Source organism: Balearica regulorum, chromosome 2, assembly GCF_011004875.1.
Source record: "Balearica regulorum gibbericeps isolate bBalReg1 chromosome 2, bBalReg1.pri, whole genome shotgun sequence".
Taxonomy (NCBI): domain Eukaryota; kingdom Metazoa; phylum Chordata; class Aves; order Gruiformes; family Gruidae; genus Balearica; species Balearica regulorum.
In genome coordinates this window covers 141832696-141848143 of record NC_046185.1, presented here as the reverse complement: position 1 = coordinate 141848143, position 15448 = coordinate 141832696, and the positions used below count along the sequence as shown (strand labels likewise).

At 41.4% G+C, this 15448-nt stretch overlaps 1 protein-coding gene across 4 annotated transcripts in view; it reads right to left on the bottom strand.

Moving 5' to 3' along the window:
- Window positions 1-15448, bottom strand: part of CALCR (calcitonin receptor) — a 168952-nt gene that overhangs the window by 69579 nt on the left and 83925 nt on the right. For 3 of the 4 annotated variants that reach the window (XM_075746171.1, XM_075746168.1, XM_075746172.1), the window contains exon 2: window positions 2996-3083. In XM_075746171.1, the coding sequence (XP_075602286.1) occupies window positions 2996-3043 (48 nt within the window). In that variant the 5' untranslated portion in view covers window positions 3044-3083. The remainder of the gene's footprint in view (window positions 1-2995; window positions 3084-15448) is intronic. The other variant, XM_075746170.1, reaches the window with a different exon arrangement.

Sequence of the window (15448 nt, the reverse complement as noted above, 5' to 3'; positions counted from 1 at the left end):
TGTGCACTGAGGAAACGAACTAATTGCTCCAGCGCACAGGAGCTCACATACTTGAGGAAACAAATCTCAGTCACATTCTGTGGCTCTCAGTAATTACAAAAAACAAGACAGTATCAGGAATAAAGTGAACTAAGAAATAATGAATAGTTAAAATTTCAAATGGAATTAACTTTGAATTGTAGAGGACTATCTGGTGATGCTGCAAGCATTGTCACTATTCTGCATCCAGCAAAAGGGAAGCCATCAAAGAGGAAGACAATAAGGAGTTAGTTTCATTTCTAAATTAGGTTTTGGAGCAACTGGTGCTTTAGGTTTTGTTTAGCAAAGGTAAGTTATTATGGACTTTCACACAGAAGAGTAAAGTGCTATTTATGCTATGCAAAAAAATACTTATGTAAGAGAGATGGTTTCTATTAGAAGGTACCAAAACCACTTGGTGACATATCTAAAGGCTGGAGACTGTGGGGAGGGTGCAGTCTATGGACATCTTGTAACTAGGGTCTAGGACAAAACATTCAAGGAGAGATATGGGATGAATCTGGCACCTACAGTGGGACAAACTGCATAAACAGAGAGCCTGGAGCCCAGCGGAGAAAGCAAGAACCTCAATAGGTTGTGTTGCCTTAACAGCTTGCAGTCACCAGCTGGGAGTGCAGGACACAGATGAGAGGATGACAGTAAACCATCAAAGCCATCAAAGAAGAAAGATCTGGAGGATGGTTTGTGGGGTGGGTAGAGAACAGGAATGGGAGATCACCTCTGTGTCACAAATCACCTTGATTATCTCCCCCAACCTTGGAGAGTGGCTGACAGGTAAGTCCCAGGGACTCATAGCTCTGGGAACCGAGGCATGATTAAAAGAACCAACAGAATGGGAACAGTCTTTTTGGAAGAGAAAGACAGACACCCTTCCTTTTTACAGACCACAAATAAAATGTAAAAAATGAATGTTTTAACCAGCTACAGGTGGGGAAATTTTTGGAAAGACAACTGATGCCAAATATTTTTCATATTTGATCTAACAACAGCAAGTGATATCAACGAAACATAGCTTGTGCATGGTCTACTTCTATGACTGTGCCTTCCCCTCACTGTAGAGTTTCTTAAAGAAATCCCAGCCCTGGAGTACGGCAGGAATGAGCACAGAACTAACGTCGCACACATGCTACCACTGGTGGGAGATTTAAAAGACGTGTGGATAACAGGGCAAGGATCAGCTCAATCTGTCAAGGGCTAACCTACAAATTCATGCTGTAAGTCAGAGCACCTCAAACACTCAGAAATGCTGTTGACAATTTTAGTTATGAGAATATTTACAGTCCTGTCAATTGACCGGGGAAGAAAAATGATCTGGAACTGTTGCTGCAGTCAGCGCTGGCTTGTTGTAGGAAGAATTGCTGTTCTTTGCCAAGGCCCCTGTTAGGCAATGCGGATCAGCTGGGATTCAAGCCCAGAAGGAAGCTGGTCTCTGTCAGCCATTTGGTTAGAGAGATCTCTGGCCATGGGTGATGTCCCAGCCAGTGCACTGCTACATGCATCCTTTGCAGGGCTATGTGTAACAGCCACAAAAGGGCACAAATTTCAGAATACTCCGATATACCTCGAGGCAGAAGACTTTTACCAAGCACAGAGATGATTCCTCAAATCATTAACTAATTCTGGACTGATTACTTTTGAGACCACATTAGCAGAAATGTGCTAGCTCGTCTCTGTTCTTTCTCCTGCTCTCCAGTTCTTCTTTGGTTGAGTGTCCAAACCTGGGACTATGAATTCAGTATTTTACCAAAATGAGGTGTTCTTTGCTGTTCTCCTGGGTTCTCCATGATGTCATTTCATTGTCTTCTTTTTGTTTCCTTCTATCCATCATTCTCTTACCGTTCTTTACCTTCCTTCCCTCTTTTTTATCCATATAAATTTAAGTGGCAAACAGCACTGTGGGCAAGTTATGCTAGGCTGGAAGAAGAGGAGGGACACAACCCAACAGACAAACCAGGGAGAGCAGTTTCTACTGTTCCCCAATGTGTCTTTTAGCCCCATTTCTATAACATATATCTAGAAAGGATGCGAGCTGATGGGGAAATGCACAGAAATGTTCCACATTCAGGTGTTGGAAGAGAAACTGAGAAGCAGAGGGGCATCAGGAGCTAACCAACAAAACACAAGAAGAATAAGAATGAAACTTTCTTCAGGAACACAGAGATAAATGGCTGAGGAATAAAGTGGCATCTAGCATGCAGGTTACTCACACCACACCAAGGTAGAGGGGTGCTTGTTCCCAGTAACATTTTTCATACATTTCTGACCGTTCTGTAACTGAGGCTCTGAACAGTATTCTCATTTCTGACTACCTGTAATGTCTTCGATTTTATGATAATTGCTAATAGTTTGAGGTTTCACAGTTAGAGCTCAGAGAATGCATTCAACTTACATGAGAGGTATTTAGTCAGGTAGAAATGAATTTCCTACATATTTAGAACAACAGTTACTCAGCCATGTTGCATACATTGAAATAATGGTAATATTGGTATTGAACAGTTGAAAATAGCATTTGAACTGAATAACTAAACTTTATACTGTTATCTTCCTTTTCAGTTGCTTTCCTAATAACAGAGTAACGATAAACAGTGAAAATCCACAGTTACTTAAGTCAGTTTAAGTCTCACACAATGATGTTAAGCAAGTTTTCAAACACATAAGTTTCCACGTCACTGGTATATTGCAGCCGGTAAAACACAGAAATGAAAAATCACGTGCATTACCTTCTTCAGACTTGCAGTTTTCATTCATCAAGAAACAATGGTTTCAAGTTCAAAATATTATGATATATCTTATTTAGAAACTTTATTAACCTTATTTCAAAATTTATCAGTACGGAAATTAATTTCTTCACCTGTGCAGTGTAACAAATATAACTCAGTACTCTTTATCTTTCTGAACATCACCACAAGTTTAAATCTGGCAGGTGTCATGAGCAGCTCAGTTTTCTCCTACTTACAATTAGAAGGATGATCAGTAAGAAGCAACTGTGGGTTGTTTTTTTCATTGTGGAGGCTTCCTGAAGAGACACGGTGTAGTTGACCCTTCTGGGAATTAAACAACAACAAAAAGCAGTATTAGACTTTATTTATTAAGATAAATTCCTTGTCTTCATATATGAGCATCTTTTTAGACTTAAAGTGGACTCTGTGTGTGTGTGTGCGCGCGCACCCAGCCTTGTGTGTGCTCATGTTTGATTTCACTGGAGTCTGGCATGCTTTTAATTTGGTCTCTTCCACAGATCTCTGGTGTTGAGTTCAGCTGATGTGGGGTACAGCTCCATGTTACTGTCACCAGCAGCAGATCTGGACTAAGCTCTGTGTCGTCACCAGCTGAGGCTACTTTGGTTGTCCTGATTCAGCTGGTTCTGACCTAGACATACAGCTACAGACCTATGAAGAATCTGGATATTTTAAAAATTATCTAAAACCACCAGAAAGATCTGGTTTGCAGATAAGCGTAATAACAGCTCAAAAGGCTTATTAATGGGGCTAGAGAAAGCCAGATGTTGGGTAACCTCTAGCTAGGTGAACAAGTGGTGGGAAAAGAAAGAGAAACTGGGAACAACGCCATGGGATTACACAGTCCCTAATGCGGGTAGCTCAGCCGAGCTGCGGACAGACACACAGCAGTGTAATCCTCAGGCCATCAAGAACGATTGGTTCAGCTCCACAAAGTACTGGAGTGGCAGAGCGTGGACACGACTCCACAGGCTTGGAGGGAACTGGATCGGCAGCTTTTTGGTTTTCTTTTTTTTTTTTTTTTCTTAAATCAACAACCATGTGGCCTTTCTGGGAAAAACACCCAGGGATCACCATGTATCATCCTATTGCTTCACAGTTGTGGGAGTTCAAGCAAGCAAAGCTCTTTGCATTAACACATCATTTTTCGTTTTATAAAAATGGAGTTTCTGCATTAGAGTGAGAAACACGGCTTTTGTCAAGACAGAGTGCCTTCTGATGCCTCGTGGACCACGCCTGGTGCAGGGGCTGAGAAACATGCCTATAGATCACCTTCAGCCACAGTAAGGCAGTGAGCACTCACACACCTTTATTTTTTAGAAAGCTTAAAAACTAAGAGTGAGGTGTTTTGTACCTGGGCAAACAACCCTACATATCTGAAACACAGAAATTTAATGGGAAAAAGGCACATGGACTTGGATGCTTAGTCTACTTGACATGTAGCGAGCAACACAATCACTTCTGTAACATTTATCTCTGCAACAGCACTGTAACAGCTTTTCTCATCTTGAAACAGTCTGGAAGGTCACCCATTTTCAGAGGGGAAGGAAATATGAGATCAATGGTAACTGTCTTCATCTAAAGCAGAAACATGTAATCCTAAAAAGTAATAAAGGTGTGGCACTTCCATTTAGCACATGTGGATGTAATCTCCTACCAGATCCACATGGGAGTATTGCAGTCATGTCACTGAGATTACATAAAGCACAAAGTGATGGAAAAGTGGGTTCAGAGGATTTGCCACTAATAACAAGTAGCCTTATTACTGTCTGAGCCTTGCCAGAACCGTTCTGGTGTGCCAGAGGTAATGGGACAGGCAAATGACACAGAAATAATATGTAATTACTCTGTCCGCCACATATTTGTATTTGATCAGCAATGGTAGTGAACTCAGTTGAAGCAAAAATTGGGCAGCTAGATCAGAGAAAAATACCTGGAATTGTCTGCATCTGCTTCTCCAGACTATTCACTGCAATGTGTATTGGTTCAAAACTGCCAAAAAGATTCATGGGCATATAAACAACGGGTCTTGGTCAGCTGTGCAATGAGCAGACATACAACACGAATATGGTGTTCATAGAGTTACGTGCTGTACTCTAAAGTGTTCTGTAGTGGGGTGTAAAGCTAGTCTGGCAGGTGCCTCTATTCTTGCTAGCCTCACTACTTCCACCGCTTCTATAGGGATTTGGTAAAAAGCAGGCAAAGGAAGGACTTTGCCTTACAAACTGTTGACACTTTTAAAATACACATCACTTTCCACAAATGGCACAGAGATCAACACAACATTCTGCCCTAGAACTCATAAGCAAAATCAATAGCAATTGAAGTTACCTGCGATACATCTACTTTTCCTGTACTTTGTGCTAGGAGTGCTTGCAGCACTATGTTGGGTTATAGCTGTAGCTGCAGGCAAATCTTATCCTCATGAGATTTTTGTGGACATTTGTTATTATGTACTGAAAGAGCTATTTAAAACATTTCTTGCTCCTGTCTCTCCTAATTAAAAAAAAAAGCCATCTGTAAAATATTTAACACATTATTTTCCCCCTCTGTTAACTGTGATGACTGTGCCATACGAGTAAATGAGTAAGAATTATTTCCCACGCTAAATCGTATATAGTCTTGATATTTCTAGTCTTTCTTCTTTTAGCCAGCTCTAACCACAGGAATGGCTGACATGCTACATAAAATCCAGTACCTCTTTTTTTCTTCCTCCTTCACAGGAGTCTTTTCCACTGATAATAATTTCAACAATTGTTGAACAATATTTTAACAATCCACCGATAAAGCTCCTGAGTAAGAAGTGGCTTTTCTCTACTTTAACTGTAAGAATGGCCCATAGCAGTACGTAACACTTGGGTTAGCATCAGTATTGGATCAAGGATGCTGATCGCACTGAAACGGAAAGGTACATGCAGGTAAAACATGTTGGTCAATGGGCAAGGCAGAAACAACAGGGAGGCAGAAAGATTCACAGAAAGGAGAGCCCTGAGAGACGGACCCTGTCAGCCTCCGGGCAGAGGAACAGACCAGCATTCTCCTCGGCTCTGGCCCCATCTCCAGCGATCCAGGTTCAGTTGTGACATGACAAGCAAGCTGGGATGTGCAAAGCAGCACCCTCAAGTGCCCTGGGGTTTGGGTCTTGTGGTAGAACTATCACTTTTTTACACCAAGTGGCACTACCGCCCATGGGCAGCCTGCCTGCAGCCAAAGGGCGGCTGGACAGCCCAGAGCAGCCTCGTGGAGAGCATAGGTGCTGCCCTGATTCCTGTTTCTATACTATTTATCAAACAATGTCCTTGCTTGATGTTAGGATAATATAATGTGCTTCACACATTTAAGTTTTACAACATCCTTATTTAGTGATTAATCATAAGCACCTTGCTAAAGCCTTGTACTTTTCCATGATTGTATTAATTCTTCACCCTCTGTTGCTTATAATAGTTATGTATGAAATCTCTGTCTGTTTTTTAAACTAGAATATTGTTTCTTCTTTCTTTGTAAATGTAGCATAGCTCATTATGTGCTAAGATATTCCTCCTGCTTCAGCTATTATAGTAATACCATTAACACCTTGGGATTACTCCTGAAGCTCATCTGAGGATGAGCACAGCATCCTACATAGTAATGACATCTCTTTTGGCTCTGTCCTGATTTCTGCAGCTGCAGTACTAAGCTGAACGGGCCTTCAATTACAATTACCATCGGGTTACCCAGGAGGTGGGACAACCCTCCCTGCACAGCCATTTGCACAAGGCCAACAAAGCGGGGTCAAATTCAGTCAGAAAGGAGGGTATAAGGGGGAAGATTCAAAAGAGGGCAGTAGAGCAACATTTCTTTGCTGAGGTCTGAAGAAATTATAAGAAAGGCAGGCCTTTTTTGGAGGGAGAACTGGAAAAAACTTCTCATTTAATTATTCTGCTCTGATAATTCTGCAATGCCATCTCTCACAATAGCGCTGACATACCTCTGGAGGAAGAAATGGTTTTAATAGCACAAACCAGGACTTGTGAGGGTTGTGGCTAAGTACAGAAGTGTGACACAAAAATACCTGTCTCAGTCATTGTCTTATCCCCAGAAACTTGGAAAATTCACTTGCTTCCTCCTTGTTTGGCTCCACATTCCTTAGACATCTTTCTTTCCATCCCATACAGCTGTCTCAGGGTGAAAAGCTGTGTACCCACCTGCAATGTCTCTAGGATTTGTTAGTTAGCAGAGAGGCCTGCAGACCCTCCTACGGAGTGCCTTGCCACTCAACACGAAGGGCACCAACCCACTCTGCCTGCGTTAACGCCGAATGGAGAAACACAGGGCAGAGGCACCAGGGCAAGACATGGGCAAGCCAGCAGACCTCGCTGCTGAGTGTTTAGGGAATTTGGATCCAAGGAAGAGGTTGAAGACCTGCTTGCATTGCCAAATGCACAGATAGTCTCAGGGAAAGCACTAAAATTGTCCCCTCATTCCCAGCTGGACATTTACTCCTGGGTTCCTAATTTAGGCTACTGCTTTGGGCCAGGAGTGGGCTGTACATCACACTTCTATAATCCCAGGTGCTGTGCAGACCAGCATTGTAGCTGTAGACCCTTCAGGCAGAGGAAATGCCATGGGTGTGATCTCCACGCATGAGAAGGGAACAGAGCCAGCCCCTCCTCCTTCCCAATCTCAGGCTCTAGCCATTAGCCTGGAATGGTCTGCAAATGGTTTAACTGGCACCAGGATCTTCTGGCAACCACATTTCCAAGAGAAATAGTGATCTCTACTCCACTCTTCCTAATATGCCAGAAAACTGGTAACCAGCAGTCCCAGGTGGACAAGCATGCCTCCCTACAGCCTCTAGTCAAGTGTCCAGGAAATGAGGCAAAGCAGGAGATATATCTAGAGTCTTGCATTCCTGTATTCCCTATTGGTTACCTTTACACAGCTCCTGGATCTTTTGTCTAACCCTCCTGAAGTTTTCATATGAAAATCTCCTGAGAAAGACATGTTCCAAATTCTCAATTGCAGGTGTAAGGCAGCTAAAGGCATTGCTACATGGAAATTGCAGGCATCTAGGTCACTTATCTCATTCCTTTTGGTAGTCTTGGAGATAATTTCACTATCAGGGAGCCAAATGCTATGTTGTGTGATGACTACTCAGTTGTTGCTCAAGCAGATCACCATTAATTTCCATTAGTTTGGCTGGTGGAGACAGTGAACTGCGTCTTGCAAGAGCTGAATGTGTGCTATGTTAACAAATTGAAACTATTAGCCATGGCAAATAGGTAATTTCAGAGCTACACAGATCAAGTGACCAAATAAATCTACTTTATCGATTCATTTGGATTACCTGGGAGCTGCAATGTTTAATGCTTCATTTTCCCGTTGAAAACCACTCAACAAGAAGGGGCTATTTTACCTTAGGCTTCCCTTTAACCAAATCCTTGCCAATAAACTGGACAAAAATAGAAAGAAACAGAAAGTAGCTACAAACTTGTCTGTGTTTGTTTACTTTTAAGGTAATCACAAAGTTTTGAAAAGCCCCCACACTACACATCCGAGCAGCCAATGTGATCATACACACTATAGAGAAAACTGAAGATGGTTGTTGTTAGACCAGGTAATAGGACAGAGATAAGTATACTTTGAAATAACAAAAAATACAAGAAATGTGCTTTGAATGAGAATTATTTACCTGGGACTCTACTACTATGCAAGCCAAATTATCCAGAAGGTTTTCAGAAAAGGTTGAACTTTTTTATAAACTGAAAGACAGTAAAGCATTAAAGGAGTTAGAGGAGCTGATTCCTTCTACCTGCCAGGGGCACCTGGAGTGAAAGGCCCTTGGGAGGTTTCCAGCACCTAGGAGGGGAGCTGGGGCAGCTAGCTGAGCACCCACACCTAACTTCCAGGTCCCTGAAGTTAAATGAATCCCACTCGTATTATACGTAGATCTAGGTATGGTATTTCTGCATCCTCTAATGGCTATTATTGTGAGGTGATTCCTACCATGTAGCCAAGAGAACTGCTTTTTTTTCAGTCCTTAGGAAGCCATCCCTAATCCCCCTCCTGACTGTTGGTCAAGGGGTTTTATGAGGTTTAAAAGTAAGTAAAAGCAAAGAAAATTTCAGGAAGGGACTAGCAAAGTATTTCAGGGGATTTGTTGGTAGACAAAGTTTGAAATACAAAGACTGGATTGTGACATTTCTTTCAAAAGCCTTAGTTTTTACCTTTTTCAAATGTACTCTAGGAAGGTGTAAAACATGAAGTACTTTAGCGCAAAGTGTTAACAGGAGTATTTGAAGAGTTCCAAGCACTTCTGAAGTTTAGCCTCTACAGGACTCCCTGTACCTTGTTGCCCTTCTCTGAAACTGGTACAATCATTCTGTTTTACTCAGGAAAAGTTGTCTGAACAATGTATATTACCCTGTTTTGTAATCTTAGGAATGTGCATCTTGTTTAAGCTGAACAAGAAGTTATGACAGGAAGAACCATCTTTGTTTAAAAAAAAAAAAGAGAAAAAAAGAATATTGTAGAATTCATCTTTAAATATAAATAATAAGCATTTAGTGCTGCAGTAAATAACATGCCTATTGTTTTTTGCTGTATTGTGCCTCAGCCACAAGTTTCCAGCTCTCCCTTGTGCTCGTGTTGTGAAGATGTGGCCCAGACAGCTACCCCAGCAGACACTGAGCCCTCGAGTGCATGAGTGACAAGGTTTTCTGCCTCTGCAGCTCTCTGAACTCACTGCAGGCTCTGATGATACAAGCAATGGTAAAAGGAAGGAGGTAGAAATACTTGGTTCAGAGGAGATGACAAGTAACCACAGCACATCTGCCCTGATATAGATCAGTTTAAGCTGTTGTGGAATCGAAATTAAATCGACTTTGGTGCTTTTGTGGTGAAAGAAGTAACAACACATGCAATTACACTTGTACTCGAGTCATAATGCAGTAGAGTGGATCACGCTGTGTCTCTGGAAAATCCTCTTCAATCACTATTCAAAGGATACACTCTTAAAATAATCTCACTGTAACAAAACAATAATGGTTCATATAAGAATTGTCAGGCTCTCAGCACCCTTCAAAGTATCATAGAATGGTTTGAGTTGGAAGGGACCAACTATAAGTCATCTAGTCCAACGCCCCTGGCATAGGCAGGGACATCTTTCACTAGATCACAGGTTGCTCAAAGCTCTATCCAACCTGGCCTTGAACACTTCCAATGATGGGACATCCACAGCTTCTCTGGGCAACCTGTTCCAGGGTCTCACCTCCCTCACAATAAAAAATTTCTTCCTTATATTCAATCTATATCTACCCTCTTTCAGCTTAAAACTATTGCTCCTTGTCCTGTCATGTGGTAAAAAAGTCTTTCTCCATCTTTCTTATAAGCCCCCTTTAAGCATTGAAAGGGCACAGTAAGGTCTCCCCAGAGCCTTCTCTTCTCCAGGCTGAACAATCCCAAATCTCTCAACCTGTCCTCATAGGAGAGGTGCTCCAGCCCTCTGATCAGCTTCGTGGCCCTCCTCTGGACTTGCTCCAACAGCTCCATGTCTCTCCTGTACTGGGGCCCCCAGAGCTGGACGCAGTACTCCAGGTGGGGTCTCACCAGAGCAGAGTAGAGGGGCAGGATCACCTCCCTTGACCTGCTGGTCACACCTCTTTTGATGCAGCCCAGGGTACAGCTGGTATATCATATTGTTCATATCAGATGCTGAAGACTTTATTTTTGCTTGTTTTTACAATCAGAATTATAATGATAATTTTAAATAAAAAACTTACATTTCTGAAGTATCACTCAAGATTTTCCTAGCTCTGCTTTCAATAATGGATAACAAGATAAAACCAACAATATTTTAAAAGAACTTATTAAATGCCACTAAATGTTATCATGTTAAAGTCAAATATTTTCAAGCTATAGAATAAAGGGGCAGAAAGCCACCTAACGAAGCAGAGGAGTAAAATATATAGCAGAGCATTCCTGCTATTCTAAGAGTGCTTGAATAACGGGATTAAATGAAGCAGCTTTGGCTAGTGGTCTACCATGCGATAGATGAAAGAACCACACTGCAGGAATGCCAAGTTCATCACTGAACATTCCTCAAAGCCGAACACTTCCTTGCCATTCGCTACACTGTGAAGTTGTGGCTTAGCATCTCACGTAATAGCACAGTATAATTTTAGCCTTTTAGGCACAGCTGTGAAAGGTCTTTCTGACAGTGCTTGCAATTTTTGGAGGGCTTTGCAGCAGTGCTTGTAAAATGAGCAAGTATGCAATTATCTAATACTGGTGACACTGCAGCTTGAACCCATCCAGAAGCTTGGGATGAATACTACCCTGCTGTAGAGCAAAGACTTCAAATGAGTTGCATACTTTTGTGTCAGATTATAATCTTTTGCATAGCCTGCAAAATTAAAGCAGATATTTGGAATGAATCTGTATCTATAATTCTTTTTTTTTTCAAAGAAAAGTTTTCACAGTCTTCATTACCTGCAAAATAATCTTTGGGGCTAACATGAATAACATTAGTATAATTTACAATGAGAATTTTGAGGGGTAGAGCTAAATAAACATTGCTAAATAAACTGAAATGTATTACACAGCTTCAGTCAAAACTCTGTGAGTTAAGGAAAAAGCCACCTCCATAGCTGCCTTATGACTTTAACTGGACCAGCATCCTGACTGTACTGTACATACAACCTAGCTCTTCTAAACAGTACATGCCAGTCAATACATTTAAAAATATTCTAACAAGTATTTGAATTCAGTGGAACAAGAATATAGTGACAAGGCAGATCTGGAAGGACTTTGGAAGTACACATGAAGAGTCAGGGAGAAGCAAGAAAAACCGTAGGGTACAGGTTGAACATAAGGATGTTCCTTTTTCCAATTCCCAAATTCTTTCTGTATCACATTGGAAGAATCTTCATCTGATTGGATGAATGCAGCCTCACATGTGACATTCTTCCCTCTTGGATCAATACTTTTTTGGATCAATACTTTTTGATTCCATATATTGAGTTTTTTATTAAAATTTTTCTTTTGGCTGCAGCATATACTGGAAAGAAAAATAGTTATTTAATATTTATTTGTGGCCAATTCCCTCTCAGTTTTCCATTCAATCCTTCCCCAGGCTAAGTCCCACAGGTCCTTTTTTTTGTAACCATACATTCCTATAGATTATATGAAGCAAGTGAATATTTTATGGGGTGGGCACAAAACCAAGAAAAATATTATACTTTCTTATTATGTCACTGTTTTTATATAAATCATATAAAGTGTGAAAAATCCTGTGAGTGGATTGTTATAAATCAAATGCACATGACATGCATTTAAAGCATTTTGTTCCCATTTGGCAGCAGCAAAGCCCATAGTACAGCTGGATGTAGGTTTCATTTCTGCCCTGACAAAAATAAGCCTGTGTTGAGTCTGATTCTAATTTTATAGCAGCTCTGCTAATAATGAACAGAAATCCTGATTACGATTTGAAGTCAGAACATGTCCCCATTGATGTGAAAGGATTGTATCTAGCAGGGTATTTTAAATCTCTTAATAGAGAGACACAAGCCTTGGGGTATGAGACGGTCTCTGAAGAAGGCTTTGCACGTCTGACATCTTGGCTAACTTTACGGATACACCACTTGGTCTGCCTAGAGAGTTGTTATCTCTGCTGGTAAATCTTCCTTTATCTATGCTCTTAAACTATTACTTCTACTGCAACACTGATATTTCTGTTACCACAGCTACACTACAATAAATAGAAAAGTGACCCAAAGCTGCCATTGCATTTTAGACTATTTTTACAACTGATGTAATGATGAATGCAGATATAGTGATTTAATGAATGATGCAGACATAAAAAAACCATGGGTAAGTCTGTAAAAACAAGACTATCTCCATCAGTTATTACAGACTAATTAAAGATCACAGCTGTAAGTGCTTAGATACTGTGTTGCCCCTGTGAGGAATTACGGCACCATTACTATAAAAGGTTGTAACAGTCTAAATTGCCAGTTTCAGTTATGGCAAAATCCACACATCGTTCACTATGGCATTACACACTCATAACGGAAGTTCAACAGGGCAATTTACATATGGTAAATTACTGTTAACTGATATTTTACCAAGAGGTAGCTATTAGCCACTGAAATTAAAATTCAGTGGAAGACTTCCCGACTAACATACATGAACAGATTTACTTTCAATGCTAACAAGGCAGACAAGGTTCATGGTGGACACATGTGCTTAGGTTAGAATAAAAGGGGGAATGGGTCTTTGCAGGGACTTGCAGAGAGAAAATTAGTATTTTCTTTATGGTTCTGCTTTTCTGCTCTAAATTAGAGTGGATTAGCAAGGAATACAGATGAGGGAATGGGAATCACCTGAAGAGCAATACGAGCCATTACTGGTGTGAGTCACTCGCATATTCCTACCAAATTTTGTAAAAAGCCTCCGTTCTTTGTCCCAAACATCCTTCCAGGCATGCAGTCTGGAGTCCAAGGTTCATTCAGGTATATGAGAGGGATAGGTGGGTCCAGGTGAGACACAAAGTATTCACAAGAAAACAAAGCCAAGAGATGGTTAAATTATATGGTGGCTGAAGTGTGTGCACATGCCTTGTGAATGGAAAGGTCTGTCATTACTTGCTACCAACATCAGCTCTGACCTTTCAGAGAAGTCAGCTGCCAGCCCCCATGCCATGCAAACAGCAGCTCTGGTGACCTCTTCTGCTGCTTATAAATATTAATAAGCAGAAGAATTAGCATAATGCCCTGTGGGGTTCAGTGTTCCAGCAAAGAACTCGCACAGATCCTAAATACATGTGAATATCAAGGGCCAACCAACTATCACAGAAGTTTTATTGGCACCCAAGTACTCAGGTCCAGGGAAGAAGGTTTCATTTTCTGGCAGATCAGAGGTGGATGCAATATTCCCCAAAAGACAAAAACTGTGAAGCAGGAGGAACCCAGTACAACAGAGAAACAAGCCCTTTCACCACAACTTTGCCAGACAGGAAGATGCTGGAGAGCACAGGTTTTGGATAGTAGGTCTCTGACTGCATCTTTCTGTGAGGATGAGAAACTATGACTAAGTTCTTGAGGAGTTGGTGAAGTTCTGCTTGTACTGAGCTGCAGGTGTTGAATATCTCTTCCTATCCTGCAAGATGAGGACAGCAATGAAAATTCGGGCTGCCCCTCAGATTACAAACTGACACTTGCTCTTGCTGCCCACTATGCTCAGTGCTGGATACTCCAAAGCGCCAAGGTTCTCATTGCCTTCTGCAGAAGCTGCAACATAAACACAAAGCAGCAGAACTGCTCTTCTGTGAGCCCTGGGTTTTCCTTCTGCCATGATACATGTTAACTGACCCCTGAGACGGCTCTGGGGAGCTAACCTACACACCGTGAAAAGGAAAATGTCATATCTTGGGAATGATTTGTTGTCAACAATGTTGGCAAAAGTGGTTCCTCAGAACCTGTTAAATTCAATACAGATTGGGTTTGGGTTTTTTTGGCCTCCTGGCAATGTCACTGGCCCATTTGCTATTACTGTGATTATTTCAAATATATTTCTCTGACTTTGCTCTCCTTTCATGCAGAATTTTGTATACGAGATTCCAGTCAGACAGATAATGCAGAGCCTAATTTTGTGCTGGACAGGGCGCTGGTGGGAAGCAGGGCTTGCTTTGAAGCACCGTGCTAGCCAGAGCCAATGAGACACGCTGTGGGCAAAGCACCGTGTGGCCTGGCTCCCACCCGTTCCATCGTTAGGAGTGACAGCCTCCAGGGCCATTGCAATTCTCAAGTCAGTCAGTCAAAGTTCATTTATGATCACTTATAACATAATATATTTCTTAAGGGTGCCAAAACTAACTCTGAATGCTTCCTTATGCCAAGGTTTGCTTTTGGTGAAATCTTGATATACACTGGCTAAAGCCTGTCTTTAGCAGGGCTTTATTTTGCTGGGGCTGCTGAACTGAATTTTTGGCTCTGTTACCCAAAGAATTCAGAACCAACCCCAAAAATGTCAGGTGAAGTCACTAAGGAGGACAAGCCTCCAAGTTTCGAGTCAGCTAAAAATATAGAGTTTTGCTTTTCTGAGCACAGCCCAGCCCCATGCAGGTGCCATGGGGCTGTTCTTCAGTTTAGCCTTTAGAGCTCTGGGACACTTTTGTAACAGCTAGGCTTAGGGTTGCCCCAAATCTTCCTAGCAGATCCAGCTGCAGAGACAAAGGATACTCTGGCCCACAAATGATAAAGTTAAACAGTAAAAGAAAAGTCTCCAATATAGCAGCCTATTTATAAGGCTTTTCAAAATAAAAACCTGGAAGTAGTCTGTAATTCTCAGCAAGATTTTTCCTGTTACACCATAGGTTGCCAACTTTAGTATTTATTTCACTGGCAATGAGTAAAAAGACCTGAAACTTTAGCCTCTCTGTGCTGTTAATAACTTCAAATATCCATCCATGATCAAAAGCTTCATGTGGAAAAGTAATAGATGGTCTCTTCCATAAATTGCGTTGCCAAAGTGCCTTCATACGGAAAGTACTTTATATAGTGGATAGAGGGCAAAAGGGAAGCCTATTTGGATGAGCACTGAGATTCAGAAAAGATTTCTAATGGCTGTGGAAAGAAGTCAGCATAGACTGCTCAACAGCAGCTAGGGCTGACCTTGCCTGACATCCCGACTGT